The sequence below is a fragment of the Protomyctophum bolini genome (genome assembly GCF_963924005.1).
Source record: "Protomyctophum bolini genome assembly, chromosome: 2".
Lineage (NCBI taxonomy): Eukaryota > Metazoa > Chordata > Actinopteri > Myctophiformes > Myctophidae > Protomyctophum > Protomyctophum bolini.
The window spans coordinates 16,433,598-16,452,472 of record NC_137863.1 but is presented as its reverse complement, the minus strand read 5'-3'; the positions used below and the strand labels follow the sequence as shown (position 1 = coordinate 16,452,472).

The following is an 18,875-nucleotide window of genomic DNA, read 5'->3' as shown; positions in this document are numbered from 1 at the left end:
TCCAACATATATCAGCCATGGAAACAAACACATAATGTCATTTACAACTAAAAGTTGCTCTCAAGAATGTTTTTGAAAACATTTGAAGCGAGAAATTAGACGATGCAATTCCCAAAAATGTATTTCATTGATCAACACTAGTTTTCCATGTTTTCCGAGGCGACTTCTGTGGGACCAACCTGGCATACTTTCATCATAAGCAAAGAAATACTTTGTTTTGTCACTTTTGGGTCAATGTATTGACACAGTTATTGCCAAATTAATCGATCCTAAAACCCCCTTCACTGCCGATGTTTTTCACTAACCTTTGAATCACTCGATAGTGCACAGCTGCACGTCGCTCCATTGCACGAACGTGTGCCTTAAAATAGCGCGATCCCATGTCCTAATGTCGGAAAATATTCCATGATGGCCAGTGACAACAAGCATGAAAAACACAGCTGATGGCTTCTCGTGTTTAGCAGGGAAAGACACTATCAATTAACTCGGATTGATTAAAATAACATTAAAGTCCTGGATTGTAACTGTTGCTTTAACCTTTGACATGTTTCGCAGAAGGGATAGTTTGTTTGCCAACAAATGCTGATGGAAGAATAAAAATATCTACAAACGTGTGTTTTACCGGTATCTCTGTTTTGTAGACTTTGGCCCCGGCAGTGGACTGGATGCCTTTCCTGATGGAGGTTTTTGCTCCCGTGTCCCTAAACGACACTGAGCCAGTGGTTGTTTATGCCAAGGAGTACCTCCAGAAGGTCTCTGACATCATCACAAACACAAACAAAAGGTCAGATATTGGTCATAGTCATTTTATTCACCTACCTCAATCAGCATTACAGTATGCACATCATTTAACATCTATTTGCCTACATGGTTGGTGTGTGCTTTTATAGATATACAGTTTTTACACCACTATCTGTGTGTTTCATTCTTATTGTCTCCACCAGCCGAAGACATGGGGAGAGTATGTTTTGTCCGTGTGTGTGTGTGTACAGTAAATCTCCGGCACAGTTAACTCGTTCGATGGAAGCCAAGTTGCCAACGATGAACCTCTGCCCAAATTTTCCAGAACAGCTTGTTATAGCGCCACCATGAATCCATGATGCAGCTTTTCACCATTTTTGAAGGCCCCTCATATACAGCTTTTGTCCCCACAAACTGTCTGCAACACAAACATTAAATGCCATTGACAATGAAGGGAAAATGTAAGTCATCTTGTCCCCACACGCCTCATATTTGCCAAATAAGGCAACATAAACTCATAATAATTGAATAAGTCTGGAAAACATCATTGGTTTGTGATCAGTTTGACTGCTTAATGAACAGTAAAGACATCAGGATTAGGTTAAACCTGGCTGTTAGCCTGGTCCGGAGCAGGCTAAATCCAAAGCATTAGTTTCCATGGTAACTAATGTAGCATCACTTTCATGAAACCGAATCAAGCCTCAACATATCAAAACAACGGGAAACAAAAGCCTTCGTGGTGCTTGGGTGGGTGGCGCAGTGGTTAAAGGGATAGTTCAGATTGTTTTAACTTAAGTTGTATGAAATACTTTAATATAGTAAATACTGAAACCAGATATAATCATTAAGGAAAGTTTATGCATGTACTATGTAAACTCTTAATTTCTCTTTTCCAGCCATTCAGTTTTTTTTGGAAAATTATTTGGGGGCCCCCCAAAAAAGTTGGCGACCCCCCCGGGGTCAACTTCATTTAACACAAGTCAACTCCCACCAGGAGAAGTCGAAGTTTTCTTGTCTGCGTGTGTACAGAATTAATGATTCTGTCCTTTGGCACAGGAGTTCAGTCTCACCATTAATTAATGAGCTCTGTTCAGCCGTGCCTCGCCTTTGATGTGCGCTGGAGCTGCATGAAAAATAATTTCAACCTCTTTTTATACCTTTAGATCTGTAATGTGATCACAATTCAAATTCACGCTGGCAAAGTTTCCACTCAGAACGCATAAGAAGAAGAGCAGAAGAAATAAACAATATATGCATTTGTCTTCGCAGCCTCCTAAACAACTACATGATTATGAAAGTGGTGAGAAAGATGGTGTCCATTTTGGACCAAAGGTTCCAGGATGCAGAGCAGCGATTCCTTGAAGTGATGTACGGAACTAAGAAGGTAAGAGTTGGGGATCAGTTAAACATGACATAGGCAGTGATTCTCAACCTTTTCTTCCCATCTTCCCCCCATTTTGATATGCATTATTAGACCACAGACAGCCAATTTAATACAGTGATTATCTCTGGGACCCCAATCTACCCTGACCAAATGGTCTGTAATTCTCGACAGTATACAAATGTATACGGTCAGAGTTACAGACCCATACAAGTGTATTTGGTTCCTAACTAACAATAACTTAACTGGGGAACCCTTGGAAGTACCCCTGTTGGACTAGCCTGAATCCAGCCCAAAGACCCCGCCCACTCTCTGAGTGGACTGCATCTCTTGAAGCTTCAAGAAAGCTACAGTCTGATAATCAGGCTACTGTTGGACCCCATGTTGACAACCAGTTCCATAGTGGTGCTAATAGATATACATGCGGAAGTAGCAAATAAACAAACAAACAAAAACCTGGTAAATAATATAATACTTTCATTTATAAGTAAGTGAAGTAGACTTGGGATCCAACAAGTCCTGAGCCATGTGGCACATGATAAGGTATCTCCTGTTTCTGTAACGTGAGGTAGCTTGCCTTAACGTGCATACAAGGACAAACCCTACTAGTGGACATGATGGTGGTGGATAACAGATCTAAATATTGATTTCACTTTGTCAAATATTTATTTAACTCGCCTGAGTTATACTTAGTTGCATGTGGTCGTCTCTCGCACGGAAGATAGCCAAGCTACAAGCTCACAATGCATTGCAGCTCGAAGTGTTGTGAGCTGCTATTTTTCGGTGTGCCGCGTGTGTGACGCCGACACAGAGCACACAACCTAGTATAACTCGGATATTAGCTTGTACTGTTGTTAGTTTGCCTTTGCATGGTTAGAGAGAGAGTTAGGTGTACTTCACCACCCAGAGTTTTGGCAAGTCATTGGCTGTGCCAAAACTGTAAGCTGACAAATAAATTGGCAAGATGCCAGTCTGCTACATGAAGAGGGTGTTAGAATTGGCCTACTGTCCCAGTATTTGTGCATGCTACGCACCAGAGAACACATTTGCATGAGCATGTAGATGGAAATACATTAGCAGCTATACTGCAACATTTAGGCCCTCTGTGAATTGAACTCCCATAGCAGATTACCGTAGTAAGTGCAAATTGTCAGCAACTTCAAACCTGGGGTTAATTAGACGTAGCAGCAGGTCTAAAATATTAATAGCTGTCATCATTACGCGGTCATTAAATCAACTAGACAATCAATTTGTACTGCTTGGGTTCTAGTAGATAGCTGACATATTATAAGCTGCTTCACTGTGAGGTCTACTGTGAACCCTAGCCCTTATCAGAGCAAGATCCTGTTCCCTCGGCCCTGTTTTCCGCTAGGGTCATGCTGTAATAACAATTAACAAACAGAGTACTTTCTTGGCCTGGGTTGTGTGTGTGTGTGTGTGTGTGTGTGTGTGTGTGTGTGTGTGTGCGCGCGCGCGCGCGCAAGCGCAAGCGTGCACACTTTGTGTTTATCATTGTCTGTGTGTGTCCAGTTGTGCCTGTCCACTTGATCACAACAGCGCTTTCCCAGAGCAGTTCTACTTTCTTTATCATTTTCTTTTTCCTTATGTCATTGTTTCCTCCATACCTCTGCCCAGCTCCCTCCAACTCCCTATTTTCCTTCACTTTAACAAGAGGTCTGTGTTTTCAAATTGAACAAGAGAGCCTCAACTTAGACTAACTAGTTTAATTATGAGGATGAATCATTTGTGGTCATTATATTGTATATCGTCGCTGTTGGTGGAAACCTTGTATGTCCAGAACGGTTACTTTTGAGGAAAAGAAAATAATAACCTGTGTTCCAATGTAGAATTATTCTTTAAGGTATTGTTAATACTTTTCACTGGTTCGATATTACACCCACAGACTCACCTAATTAACTTAATTTTCATTACAAAAAACTAAAATAACAGTTCTACAAGCTGCAATGTGACGTGTCGTGAGCTTGTTGATCGGCTATTTTTGCTACATTTGCTTGACACTGTCGTACGACAAAGTAATTGAATTAATGCACATAATTGTTTTTATATGGAAGCACAAGGTTTCTGCCCAACAGCGATCATATATTTCCTCACACAATTATTAAACTAAAAGTAAAAGTAAGTAAATTATTAAACTACGAACTACAATGAATCAATTTTGACCCTGCACCCCACCCTAGATATATCAAACAAACAATATTAAAATTTTAAGATTAACACCAGCCAAAGTTTCACCATGGAAAAATACAGCTTCCATAGACAAGTTGGTCTGTGAACGTAGTGCTGGGCTGGTTTCAGTGTTTATTATAAATAGACCTCCTAGATGTTGAGGAGGGGTTAGGGGAGTGGGGCTGACCTATTGTAGCCTTTCTGCCAGCCTCACAAAAACAACAGTCATCCCTTTCAGACGGAAACACCTCCACGCCCACAGGCGCAGAGAGAGGAAGACCCATGTCTGCCTCCAAGCTAGAGAGCCATAAGATCATGTATTTCTTTAAAACATCAGTCCCCTGGGGTCTATGCTTGGCCCCCATATTTCCCCCCCCCTTTACACCAAATATATCTACAAGCTGACAACATTGTGAGCTCAATGTTTCTCCCCATAAAATGGACAATAGGATAATAGGTTAAATTATCCCCACCCCATATCCCACAGGCTACATTGTCAACCAATAGTAAGGAAGGCATCACCGACACAATAGATGTATGTCAAGACATGAAACCTAAGCAGCAGGAGTTCCATCTATATGACATGCCAAAAATAGGGACACCAGGTTGAAAGCAGTTAACATCTTTTGTGTGTATGTTTACTGTTCCAGAGCTGCACACCCCGCTGGAAGCTGTGCGTCAGTGACACGGACAGTGGCCTGGGCTTTGCACTTGGGGCCATGTTTGTCAAGGCCACGTTTGCAGAGGACAGCAAGGCCATTGTAAGTGTTTCAAAGAAGTACCCAGTACCACTCACCAACTGTTCCCCCTCTCTGTGAGATGATTATGTGTTTCCTGACTTCCCTTGTATCCTGCACTGTCCTCCAGGCTGAAGATATGGTCTCAGAAATCAAACAGGCATTTGAAGAAAGCTTGAAGCACGTAAGCTGGATGGACTCTGAGACTAAGAAAGCAGCAAAAGAAAAGGTAGGGGGGAATGATGTTGCCTGAATTTCTAAACCAAAGGTTTTTCCTTTCTGTTCTCCTTGGTGACCTGAAGCCAGGGTATCTGCAGTGATAACTACAGTGCTGGTCTAAGGGTTTTACTGTAACTCTTCAGCACCATCTGGTGTCAGTGCAATTTTGTTGTAAAAATAATGTTCTGTCTTTTTACTTCCAGGCGGATGCGATATACAACATGGTTGGATATCCACAGTTTATCATGAATTCCACAAAGCTGGACAAAGGTTTCAATGATGTAGGTGAATTTACGACAGTTCTGTATCTGCTAGACATTTCATGTCACCAGTCTACTGTAAAATACATACACTCCATCTTGATTCTTCCTTTACTTCCTCTCTCCTTCAGTTTGAGGTGGTGTCGGACCTTTATTTCCAAAACGTCATGCAGTACTACAACTTCTCTGCCAGAGTGACTGCGGACCAGTTGAGGAAAACTCCCAATAGAAACCAGTGAGTTGCCCTGTGGCCCACCCCCTACCCCCCACTATCCCGCTTTGCCAGAGAGGAGGTCATATGCTCTGGCAGGCACAAAGTCCTATTCTGCTGACTCTATGGAATACTGTTGCTGTCCTTGATCATTCCCAGCAACCGACGTGTCTTCGCGAGCTGACCTTTGTGTGGAATTAGGATGTAGTGTAGTGTAGAGTCAGAGCTCCCAGGCCCTCCAAACGGATTTGTATTTTGTAGCCAGTCTGGCAATTTTAGACGGTACTCCATGCTTGTGATGATCCTGATCTTAGCCTCACATGGTTGTTTTGTGTCCCTTGTTTTTACAGATGGAGTATGACCCCTCCCACTGTGAATGCATATTACAACCCTACCAAAAATGAGATGGTTCTGCCAGCAGGGATCCTCCAGGCTCCGTTCTATAGTCGTTCTTCGCCTAAGTATGTCTAAGTGTTTCGTGCGCTGTGATCACTGTCCTAGCACTGCAGCAACGCTACACTAAGTTTGTCGGTCATCTTCGGTGGATTTGGCTCCAGCCTGTTTTGAACCGGATTTTGTTTTAGATATCCAGTGGTGTATAGTATTTGATTTTAGACAGGATGTTATATTTTCACAGTGCATGTTTACAAGTGAGTGTATAAAAACTTGGGCAGCTGTATGCTCAAAATAAATACTGGTAATACACTATATTATTTTGAGAAAATGGCTCTCTTTTTTTTTTTGTCCTGCACCAGGCAGTGACCATCTGGATGTGCATAACAATTCCTTTTTGAATCAGTGGTTAGCACTGTCACGGCAAGAGGCCAAATGGGGCCTTTCTGTGTGACATTTGCAAGTTCTCCCAATGGTCATGCGGGTTTCCTCCGGGTGCTCCTTTTTCCTGCCTCCCCAAACAATGTACATGCATGTTAGTGACATACTAACAAGGCAGTAAAGGCACTGATCAGTGGCTGCTCACTGCTCCTACTCCTGTAGTAATTAGGACGGGTTAAATTAGGACATTCCGACTATATGCAACATGGCAAATGAAATCATATTGATTAAATGCTTTTTGTTCAACAATTAATCTATTATATAAGTCAAGTCGAAGGTTGATATCGAACTATGCAAAAATCTGTCTTTTACAAATCTGTTTTCCAGAGCTCTCAATTTTGGCGGAATCGGTGTTGTCATGGGACATGAGCTAACCCATGCATTTGATGACCAAGGTTGGTAGATCCCTTTTTCTTCATTCAATAAAACGTAAAGGTGTGCATGCAGAGATTCACACGAATCTCTGCATGCACATATGTGATTATGCGTGTGTGCATTTGTATCCGTCTTTCGCTTATCGTGAGAACCGTATGACTGATCAACTTTAAACTCGCCGGTGTGTACCCGAGGGAGTGCCGTGCCCAGTGTGAAGTTGTTCAAGTATGATGTCAATATGTCATAGTAGACAGTATATGCTCATATATGGAGAACTTGTCATTATACTGTATGACACCAGTAAGACGCGCAAACGCGGGAAGCGAACGCAGCTGAGACCCTGCAGATCATGTCTGTCTGTCTGTGTGTCTGTCCCGCTGTTACTGTATATGTGGACCTGGCCCCTTTTGTGCCCATATATGGAGCTGAGTGATTTGTTTGTATGCAACACACTCCATATTTGGACGTATTGATGCAACACACTCCATATTTGGACGTATAGTGGGACAGACAGACACACACACACACACACACACACACACACACACACACACACACACACAGAGACAGACAGACATGATCTGCTAGGTCTCATAGTAAGTGCTCATTGCATTCGTAATTATCCACACAGTAGCCAGACGCAAATCTGCCAGTGACAAAAAGAATTGCCTTCGGCACAGTGTGATATTAGTATGGAAAAGTTACTAATATGGTATAATACTGACGTCACAGACAGGCCTACGGATACTATGATAATTAATGGGTACTGCATGAAGTACTCTTGACAACGGGTATAATGGCTACAGCGGTTACTGCATTACCCGAGGCTGGGGCATGCATTTCCAACAGGCCGTGTTCCCAACGGCATCGGCCTAGCTACAAAACAAACACATTAAGAAATTACAAACTTATTAAAAATGACTGGGGGAGGGGGTGAGGTCACTTGGCAGAGTTCATTGATATTTGAATTTCTTATATTAAAGGGAGAGAATATGACAAGGATGGTAACCTTCGTTCCTGGTGGAAGAACTCCTCAGTGGAGGCCTTTAAGAAGCAGACCCAGTGCATGGTGGAGCAGTACAGTAACTACAGCATCAACAAGGAGCCTGTGAATGGGAAGCACACCCTTGGAGAGAACATTGCAGATAACGGCGGTCTCAAGGCTGCCTACAAGGTATGATGCTGGTGTATTAAAGAAATATGCTGGACATTGAACACTATATTCATTTGTAGTTATTCGTTTGTAGTTGTAGAGGCAAAAGCTGTTTTATGTTTATTTTTATGTGGAGATAATGGGCAGTATTTCTCTCACAGTGCACTGTACAAGGTGCCACAAATGGTCTTGTACACACAGTACCGGTACTTCTTTCTTGTACTGAATATACAGAAAAAATAAAACAGTTTTGGTTTGTTATATAAACACATAAATAAGAAGGTGTTATATGGAATGTTGCCACACATTTCCATATAACACCTTATTATTAAAAAAAAAAACATATACTATTAGAGTATGTAGTACCGGTATGTACCTCAAAACAAGAAACTCTGCCACAAATCAGCTGTGTTGATTGACATCCATGTATGATATTGTCACGGTCAGGTGGAAATCTTGTATTAAGTGGAATTTTTGTTAAAGTAAAAATATGGAGATACAAGATTTCTGCGACAATATGGTTCTCAAACTTTTTTTGGTATTAATTTGGTATGTATTTAGGCCTCAACTACAATTACAGACCTGTAAGGGTCCATTTGGTTCCTAACTTGTCAATGATTTAGCTGGGCTGCTGGGGACCCCCTGGAACTCCTTCAAGGACCCCTGGAGCCCACTTGGATAACCAGTAGATAAACAGGAGTCTACCTCAGTCAGTACCCTAGAAACTCAACAGGTGGTTCTGAGTGGCCTGGTCAGCCTCCAGTTACTCCTTCGCATGCACACATTCTTTCCGACTAATAAAAAGTCATAGGTTATACAGCAGATGAGTGAATCATATGGGAGAAAGTGGCCTGCGTGAGCCGTGTGTGCATTAGCTTAGAGGAGGAGCTAAAACAGTCTCTTGTTTTTCTTGTAATATGCCTCTGTACACTTTTCCGTGGGGAGGATGGGATGGGGAAGTCCATGTGTAACTCGATCATTTGTTGCTTTTGAAGGCTTATGTGAACTGGATCGAAAAGAATGGCGAGGAGGCCGCACTGCCTGCCCTGGGGATGACCAATCATCAGCTGTTTTTTGTAGGATTTGCTCAGGTTTGTGTCCATTATTTATGGCATATTGTTTCACAATGTATCAACGTCAGGTTACGTTTTAAGCAGCATACCCTACCTGTGCCAAGACGTAAAGTTGCGTTGTTTAAAAAAACCTTTCTGACGTGCACGCAATGCGCCCACGGTTATTTATTCTTTAAATTGTCCCCATATCTCTGGCAACTGCACTGCGTTTCTGTTTAACAGGTTGGGGCAGATTGGGTTTTTTTTTTTTTAAACTCTTTATTTTGGAATTTTTGAATAGGCAAGACAGACACCAAAGACAAACAAGACATACAATATGACAAAAACATCGGCAGTAAAAGAAAACTGAATAAAAAACAAAAGACAAAAAACAAAACAAAACAAGAGGTCATGGGATGTACAACAGCAATACATATTACAGATTTTTGGGCAGATTGGGTTTTAATATGGAGATAAGCAACAAATTGTAATAAAATTAGTATTAATATAAAAAGAGAACCTGATAGCTGTGGAACACTTGAACCTCTTCATAGAAATAATATAAATCTGCATGAATCTGTCTGTATTCATAATTTCAAATAGTAATAGGGATTATATAATATTTTCAGGCCCTCAAATTATAATTTTTTTGTTTTTGTTTTTTTGCAGGTTTGGTGCACTGTCAGAACTCCTGAAAGTTCACACGAGGGAGTGATGACAGATCCTCACAGTCCATCAAGGTTTAGAGTCATCGGCACCATCTCCAACTCTCGTGAATTCTCAGAGCACTTTGGCTGCAAAGCAGATGCCCCCATGAACCCCAACCACAAGTGTGAGTTGTGGTGACACGTCAGTCTACAGAGAACCTTTTGACAGGTGGTGTTAAAAATTAAATTAACTCTGGGGAAACTGAACAAAACAAAGGTGGTGACAAAGCCTCCCCTGGGTGGAGAATGCAAGTCTCTTTAACCACTGACAATCTGACTGCCTTACAGTTACCACTCAATGCTTCTCAGGTCTTCTTTATCAGGACAAAATGTTCCTTCCATGCGCAGAGGATTTCCTTTTCCCCAACTTCATCCACCAAAGACTGATGGTTTCGAAAGGAAGCTTTCCTCGGGTTGTTAAGCTCTGAAATGCACCCTTGTATTTAATACGAGGGATGAATGTAACACTGGAAACCAAATCAATGGTTGCAAAAATGAATGCACAGTAAAGAATCCTCAGGTTTCACCCTGAGGATTTTACTGTGTGGTTACGAAACTGGGCTGACCACTCTCGTTCAGATCAGTTTAAAACTGCCATGTGTTTTCTGTCACAGAATGTTGTTTGTCATTAGTTATTTTTCTCTATTTTTCCTGTCCCGCTTCCTGCACCAGATATCCTATGACAGTGGTTCTCAAAGTGTGGTCCCGGGGCCGGGGTTGTCCTTGAAGGGGTCCACAGCAAAACCACTTTATTTAACATACAGATTGGCCATTTGAAATTAATCTTAAAATTAGATCAGCTATGTTGAAACACTAGGAAAAAAATGAGAACATTTGGAAATATTTCTAATATGTTAACAACGCTAATGGGGTCCCTGGCACAAAATATGTTCTGAGTCGGGTCTGCAGCCAAATACATAATTATTTGGTGGCCCTCGACATGAAAAGGTTTGAGAACCACTGACCTGTACGGTTTGTAGCTTGAAAAGATAAGGGGAATTGTGATGAGAATTGTCAAAGCCATGTTCTCTTTGAGATGAATCAGGTAAATGCAACTTATTTTAAATTTGTATTCAACGTACACTCAAAGCGTTACGAGGGCATCATTTTGTGTAGCCTATAATACAAGAAAAGTTGCGTCCTCTCTTGAATCTCTACATTTTATATAGTAAATACATCTTGTGTCAAAGGATTATACATTTTTATTTTTATAACCTGACATTTTTCTGTTTTCTTTGCTGTATTACATTGTCAATTCCCTGTTTGGTGATTGAGGGTTGGAGACTTATGAAGGATTTTAACTTCATTGCAAAATAGAATCAAGTTTCACAAATCTACTTCACATTCAGTATGTGGTGATGTATTAACTATATTGCTAAATAGAGTCAAGTCAAGTATCACAAATCTTCCGTTTCACATTGGTGATGTATTAACTATTACTCCATTGCAAAATCAAGTATCAAAAATGTTCGGTTTCATATTCAATGTACGTGTTTATGTAAGCAGTTGCAAATAAGAGGTTATTATATTATTTTGTACAGTAAAACCTATCCTAAAACTATCTATATGCTCCTGTCATGATGCGTCTAGTGTGTTCAACTTATGAATATTAGCAAGTTAGATCTATTGGATAGGCCTACAGCATTTATTAATGCTCTTTCTGCTGCTCAGTCGGAGACATAAGCCATGTTGTTTTAATGAGACAGACAAGGAATCGGAACACTTTCACCTTCTACATTGAATTAAGAATGTCATGCATGGTACCCGCATGGACCATAGGTGTCACTAAACGCACACAAATCAGACCTCTTTATGCCGCTGGCCCGCAGCAGTTTCTACTCTAAACTTGTGAACACGCTCTAGGCTATTGGTTTTAGCATTTAATGCGTCAGAAGATGAAATACAAATACCGGTATGCTGCGTATGCACATTCATTCGAAGTTAGATTATTATATTTTAGATTGATTGCCGCCTGGATGTTTGTTAGGTGCGAGTTTCACAGCATCGTACTTTAAAGTTTAAAGTTCATCAATATTGAAATCTTGCAACATTAACCAAACGATCGAGACGAACACAAGCATGACACATTGTGGCAAGCGCGAAACATTCGACAGCCTTCTTTTCTGAAAAGCCGAGCACGTCCGTAACTGGTCGAGAATTGCCGAATCATCTGTCCTGCCCGGACTGCTGGAAGCGGCCGCAACGCCATGTTGACGAAGTCTCCCATCTCCGTGAGGAAAAAAATGATAGAAAACACATTTACCAAGAAGCAAAAGCTAAATCGCTGAAGGAGAGACGAGATCGCGGCGAGATTTCTTTCACAGAACTGAACCGAGCCGGATCCGCGGAGGTTCCGGACCGGGCGACGGGGAGGCGAAACCTCCCACCGTCCCCATGAATTGCAGCACCGCTGATCCGAACAGCGACTTTCCATGAAAAATACATTTGTGTTGCTGCTATCCGAGCTCTTTATCCCCAGTTCGTCAAAGGGGGGGTCTGGGGCCTGCTTGAAGAATCCGCAACGCTTGCTCTATGCATGCGAGCTAGGCGTCGTTTGTACCAGTATTTATTAGTGTATTGTTTTCCTTTGTTGATTTTTTTTGCAATGAGTTTGCCACCGAAAGTGGTCCCCAAATCCGCCGCTGTCGCAGTTAGCGGACCTGGAAGTGGCCCTCCTTCAGCATCGAGTCAACTGCGGCCAGCTACCCTGACCTCCGTGTCTCTGCAGCCGGTGGGAGCTCCCACCGCTCCGCAGCCCACCGCCGTTCCGCCGCCTCAGTATCCTTTCGGTGTCAGCAGTACACACGAGTGTGAGAAGTGTTATGTGTGTGCTGGTGGTGGTTGCGTGTCCCCCCATGAATGTTAACATGTACGGTTTGGGATTGTTTTATTTGGGACCATTGAGGCTGGATGAATGCGGGGCGGAACGGAGATGTTCCGTGCGGACCCGAGCAGAGGGAGGGGACAATAATGCCCGGTCTTTAATTTATATACTTTGTCGCATGGTGGGCCGCGCGACAACAACAAAGATAATGCGTTTTCAACTGTCAAAAGTGTCGACGCGCATTGTGTCGACACTTTTCCCGTTGGAAATACGTCATTTTTTGTAGAGGAAAGGGCTCGTGCGACGAAGTATCCTTTAGCCTTGAGTGAGCTAGCATGGTTAATAATGTTAGCTTAGCAAGCCGGCTGCAGAAACGCTGCAGCAGCTATTGAAAGCACAATTATTATTATTACGATTTACATGTTATATCGTGAGATGTATTGTCCGTGACCACATTACATATTACTCTTACAAAATGTGTGTGCTATGCAGCGAATGATAATAATCAAAACAACGCGTTGCTGGAAAAGCAAGCTTCCCAGGCTCCACGCACCGGTTACCGGCTTTGTTCAGTTATTTTAGTTAGCAGCCGCCAGTTAGCATCATCCGGCTAGCATACAACGCAAGACTATGTGAAGACAGACACGTCGCTGCTCACTGGGCTGCAAATTGCATCCATTTGATGGTAGCGGGTTATTAAGCAGTGAGTAACGGGTTACTGGTGTAACGGGTTACTGGTGACCTGTACAAGGCCAGGCTGTGGACACTGTATTTCATCCCCGCACAGTTATACGACTAGTTGCTAATTAACGTTAGGGATGATGGATTTTAAGGTGGAGAGTCAGAGACGACAATCAAAGGGTCATGTTATCAGGACTGCCCTGTACTTGTCTTTGACAGGCATGCTGCCAGTGCCAGGCCCACTGTCGGCTCTCGAAATGACAGCCGGGTTGTGAACTTGTGAGGTAACTAGCTGGATTTCATGATCATCCTCCTGACAGCAGGGGATGTTTTTGTATTTGTAGAAGATTAAAACTGTGAATTGCATTTATTCTGGTCATGGACATTTCAGTGTTTCTGTCTGTCTTTTGGAGAATGACAACGACTTTGTTTTATAGCAAAGATAAAGGTTTGTCTTGGCTTTTGATTAGGCTCATTGATATGTATTTCTCCATAAATTAACATTTATTCACCCATGATACTAGCAGGTGGATCATGATAAATGTCCATATAGACGGACAGTCCACACACATCATTTGACTTTTGCTGTATTGAAGTCACCATAGCTATGTCACACACCCCCCCCCCCCCCTTTTATTTACAGCATGCTGGCAGTGGTGTGAGTCAGAGGATTAGGTTGACTTCCTGTGTCTGCTGGTGGCAGGGAGGTGCATTTCAGAAATACAACAGCTTCTGTGGTTAACTTGGTGTGTCTAATTCTAAAATGCTCTGCCACCCAGAGTAAGAGACACCTTGTAATACTGGCGTGTTAGCTCTGGTCCATAGCCTTTACTGCTCTTGCTGCCGTTGACGGCATTACATATATGGACCAGAGCTACTGGCATAGAGATGGGGAGTAGATGGTGAATCATCATTTGTCTCTATATATAATATGCCAAACATTATATATATATATAATTTTATTTTTTATTTTAGCACATTACATTCTGAATGGTAGATATTTTCTACATGTATCTGTGTCCTCTTTTGACTCATAGCATATAAAATTAAACTGGTGAAATTGTTTGGCCTACTTAGTTTACCAACATCCAGGGGCGGATCTAGGATTTTTTCCTTCATGATTTTTAAATTGAATAGCCTACTTTGTTATTAGTACTTACTGAGAGATGCGTCCATAATTGCCTAGTATGCCCAGCTAATCAACATTTCACTTCATTGCTGTTGGAAGTGACATTCAAACTATTCTTTTTCATCATACAGTGGTCTCCCTCCCCAATTGTTTTTTGCGTTGGATTTTTAACCCCTTGGGTACCTTACACTCTGTTTTAACAGCGGGCGAACTGCGGTGACCCTATTGGGCGTTCGTGCTGTCATTACTATGTCCTCGTATATGTGCCAGGTGGTATGGTTCCGCGTGGAGCAACACATGAATTTGATTGGCTATTGCCGGACAATGTCGTCCAAAGAAACTATTATTGAATGACGTACCTCTGCCCTCTTTTCGACTATTGCTGTTAAAACGCACTGTTAGGGCTTTCCACTTTTTTGTGTGAGAGGTTGCTGCTGCTGGACAGTTTTATGTTGTGAATGTGCATTGAATGCATGTAGCGCGGTTATCTCTCCTGAGCTTCAGCTTCTAAACACAGTTGGTAGTTATTTATTTAATTTGTTTTACCGTTGGCATTTACCAAACGTGAATTCTAAATCTAACTTGTCACAGAACAGAGATGGAGACACACTGCCCATATAATAAGGGTAGGTCCACTTAATGCTCTCATAGAAGGTGTACTGTAAACGGACACCTGCTTTGACACGAGGGGGTAATTTGCTGAGTTCTATCCTACAGAACTTGAGTAGTGAGCGTCTAGGATCGTTTGGCTCATCACTGGTGCAATGGTGAGGGTTGCACAGTAAATTATCAATTGGTGATTTGGGCGGTTATGTCAATTTAACTCTCAGTTTAATTTGATAAACGTGTGCATCCCAAGTGACTACTTACCGGAAAAACTAATGACGATAATATGAACAGGGGGGCACTTTAGGGGCCAATCAGACAATCCGATTTCAGCAGAGGCCAATGCTCCAGTGACATTTGACATTGTCTATCTACATTCTACACCCAGTCCCATTGAATTGACATAACCTATCGGCGTGTAATATTGCACGGTATAATCAGGGAATCTTAATAAAAACATACACATTTCATGTCTGGTCCTATCAATGTAATGAATATACATTTAAAATCATATCTCTCAGCAGAAATCCCAATGCACCATGACATTTTCGTGTGATGTTCCTGTTCAGTCTGTAATAAATCGCCCACATCACATCGCACCACGTCTGCCCTCTGATGTCAGGAGTGGGTCTGTGGGAGCATGTTATGCTCTGTCTGGTCTGTGGTCCCAAAGGACGGTATTTCCCACTGGGTATGTCCCCGTACTGTGTTTGAATATTTGATGCGGGGTCCATGCATTGAGGTCCATGCATTGAGATGTGCAATCCAGGCTGAGAGATGATCATGAGGGGAGGGTGGGATCATAGAAGAAGGAGGAGGTGGGGGGGCAGTTTGTTTCTGCTCCTGGTTGCCAGAGAAACAACCAGCGCATGCGGCTGCGGCTGCCCTCCCCAGACAATGGCAGCGCTGCTTAGCATTCAGAGTGAGGGGCCAAGGCGGTGCTTCCCACCATCTGCCAACAAAGGGCCCAGGTCAGCCAGCTTGCCTCAGTGCGTTCTCTCCCTCCCTTCACCCAACTCTCCTCCCTACTCACCCTTCTGCTAGCTGGTGAACTAAAGCCCCCCCCCCCCCCACCCCCCCCCCCCCCCCCCCCCCCAATACACTTATCTTACCCTATTGCTGATAACTTGTACTGTGCAACAAAGCACTGTACAATACGTTATTGTACAGTGCTTTGTATTTCATCATGGATAGTCTAATTCCTTCTGTCTACATGGCTCAATTATTTACTTACTACTTTGTCCTCATTTGGCTTCCTGTAAAAAAACAACAAAAAAACCATGACAATGCAGTCTAATAATGAAAAGTGAGGTGGGAGTAAAGTGTATCCTATGAACCGGTGCAATCCATCGCTTTCATTATGCAGCCAGTATTTGCATTGACTTGGGAGTTGTGACTAGCGATTAGGTAACCTATGTACCCAGCTGGTGGGTCACACAGAAACGCCAACCCATATTCTGGGACAGGTGCATGTGGCCAACATGTTGAGATGTTCCCAGGAGCACCGCATACTGTGGCACGATATAAATAAACTGCTGAGTTGTTCTGAGCCAGCATTCAGACCAGCCCTGGTCTTGTGTGTGTGTGTGTGTGTGTGTTGTGTGTGTGTGCGGGACTAGTCGGGCACCAGCAGCACTCTAAACCAGTGTTGTCAGACAGTTGTGTCAGGGACCCCCAATTTGGGTCATCAGATGTTCTAAAATAAAGGAGCAACATTGTGTTGTTTAAGTATTGTTCTTATGACTTAAGGGCAACAATGCTATCAGATTCTGTCTTGTTTTCGTTGTTGTAAAATTAAGTTAATGCCGTTTACGTTCTGTATTTAAATGTTGATGGCGATGCCTCACTGAAAAAAAAGAAAGAAGAGGCTTATGGGGCTGTAAAATAGCTCTATTCTCAGTCTGCTCAAAGATCTGGTCAATAAGAGGGTTGAATCCCCTGGCCTACCACCTATTGTCTGGGCTGTGGTGAAAGAGCAGTCTCAGCACCAGCAGGCAGTCAGAGCTTTGTGAGCCCTCTGTTCATCCATCGGTGTCTGTGCGCCTGGATATGTGCACAAGTCTGAAGTGCTTTATGTGTGCGTGCATGTGCCTGCCTGCCTGCTGGTTGTAATGTGCATGTTGTGTGTGTGTGTGTGTGTGTGTGTGTGTGTGTGTGTGTGTGTGTGTAGTAAGTATACGAGTGACTGGTGGGCAAGCAGAGAAGCAAGAGGGTTTGTGTCAGTCTACACACCATCTGGGCTGTCTCCACTCACTTCCTCTAGACTCTACTCTGAATCCGGCACGCTGATAATCCCAGGTATCCCACACTGAGGGTAGAAGCTGGGCCACTGCCAAAAGCCAGATAGGAGGTCCTCTAGTATAGGCCTATACAAATGGATATCTCGTGTGTCCTTAGTGCTGCTGTAACCTTGCACAGCAGTTGCCTTGTGAGATCACAGAAGCATCTGAGGGCAGATTAGGGGGTGATCACAAAGTGATGCATTACAGGCCCTAATGCTTAGAAAACACCTTGGGAAAACAGCATGGCGCACTTGGGGGGGGGGGGGGGGGGGGGGGGGGGGGGGTAGGGTGAGTAGAAAGCCTGCTCGCCCATGGTACATAGGTTGGTCATGGGAGTTATAAGGACGTTGGTGTTTTAATAGTGGAGGTTGCAAGCAGAGGCTTGTGGTTAGACTAATTCCTGATGTACGAAGGAGTGTTGCCGTGGGTGCTCCTGCTAGGGATCCGGATGAGAAATTCGTTGCAGGAGAGTAGACCAACCTGGAGAAAACGAAAGTTTTAAGGCCTATTCATACTACAGTTTTAGGTGATAAGGTGACCACCGAAACGGTGGTTGGTGAACAGAGAAATATGTTTGGGTGAGCAGTGATTCGCTTACCACCACAGCTCAGAATTATACCTCACGGTAAAACATCTTGGCAACTTTTCTCTGAATTTTGATATTGTTTGTTAAAATTAGTGTTAAATAGCTCTATATCAAGTGCACCTTAAACAGAAACATATACTACTATACGTATACTAAATATTTAATATTTATATTTAACCCCTCCCGTTCATTTACAGTGGGTGATATGCACTTCCTTCCCTCTGTTCTTGCCACTGGTATCCCCTTTCGTGTTTCCCTGTCCCTTGCTTTCTCTCATACTTACACACTCAGCACTTAAGTGGCTTTACAGTAAGCTATGAGGCCAGAGCAGAGCAGCACAAAGCTTTCCTTCCCCTTGTGGCCATAAGGGAGACTTACAGGTTACCTTCAGGTCAACAGACAGAGGTTTGGAGTGGACATGCCATGGCTACTTTATGATCACCGCATAGAATCAGGGATGATTTGTATGCTCTAAATATAACTAGATGAAGTGCCCCTCAGGGTAGGGCAGGTTGTGGCCTCCTGGTGGCGCTATAATAGGCCAATATGAAAAGGGTGCCATTTCTTTTTACGCCTTGGATGGCAATTGGATGATTTGAGGCATTTTGTTCCAAAAATGTGTTTTGCAAAAATCCACCTGTTGGTGTTGCTATAACAGGTCAATGTGAAATGGGTGGGATATATTCGTCAGCCTAGTAGGAAAGACTGAAATATTTCACGTAAATTGCATGCTGTGTTCATGATTTGAGGCTTTTTGTTCAAAACGGGTCAATCCTGCAAACTTTGAAAGCCAATGTTAGCAAATTAGGATGGAATATGAAATTTTGCACAGATCCGTCTTGAACACATGACTATAGACATAGTGTGTAACGATTTGCGAGTGCAGAGGTGCAGAGGTGACCACCGAAAA

The 18,875-nt window shown here is 42.8% G+C and overlaps 2 protein-coding genes across 5 annotated transcripts in view; both read left to right on the top strand.

Annotated features, from left to right (window-relative positions):
• Window positions 1–11,418, top strand: part of ece1 (endothelin converting enzyme 1) — a 32,261-nt gene extending 20,843 nt beyond the window's left edge. For all 3 annotated transcript variants that reach the window (XM_080793167.1, XM_080793168.1, XM_080793166.1), the window contains 11 exons: window positions 642–784; window positions 2,011–2,125; window positions 4,960–5,070; window positions 5,177–5,275; window positions 5,469–5,546; window positions 5,657–5,760; window positions 6,087–6,197; window positions 6,898–6,965; window positions 7,929–8,119; window positions 9,094–9,189; window positions 9,820–11,418. In XM_080793167.1, the coding sequence (XP_080649293.1) occupies window positions 642–784; window positions 2,011–2,125; window positions 4,960–5,070; window positions 5,177–5,275; window positions 5,469–5,546; window positions 5,657–5,760; window positions 6,087–6,197; window positions 6,898–6,965; window positions 7,929–8,119; window positions 9,094–9,189; window positions 9,820–9,996 (1,293 nt within the window). In that variant the 3' untranslated portion in view covers window positions 9,997–11,418. The remainder of the gene's footprint in view (window positions 1–641; window positions 785–2,010; window positions 2,126–4,959; window positions 5,071–5,176; window positions 5,276–5,468; window positions 5,547–5,656; window positions 5,761–6,086; window positions 6,198–6,897; window positions 6,966–7,928; window positions 8,120–9,093; window positions 9,190–9,819) is intronic.
• A 108-nt stretch (window positions 11,419–11,526) lies between these two features.
• Window positions 11,527–18,875, top strand: part of LOC308335926 (eukaryotic translation initiation factor 4 gamma 3-like) — a 79,912-nt gene continuing 72,563 nt past the window's right edge. For both annotated transcript variants that reach the window (XM_080793149.1, XM_080793148.1), the window contains exon 1: window positions 11,527–12,635. In XM_080793149.1, coding sequence (XP_080649275.1) covers window positions 12,394–12,635 — 242 coding nt within the window. In that variant the 5' untranslated portion in view covers window positions 11,527–12,393. The remainder of the gene's footprint in view (window positions 12,636–18,875) is intronic.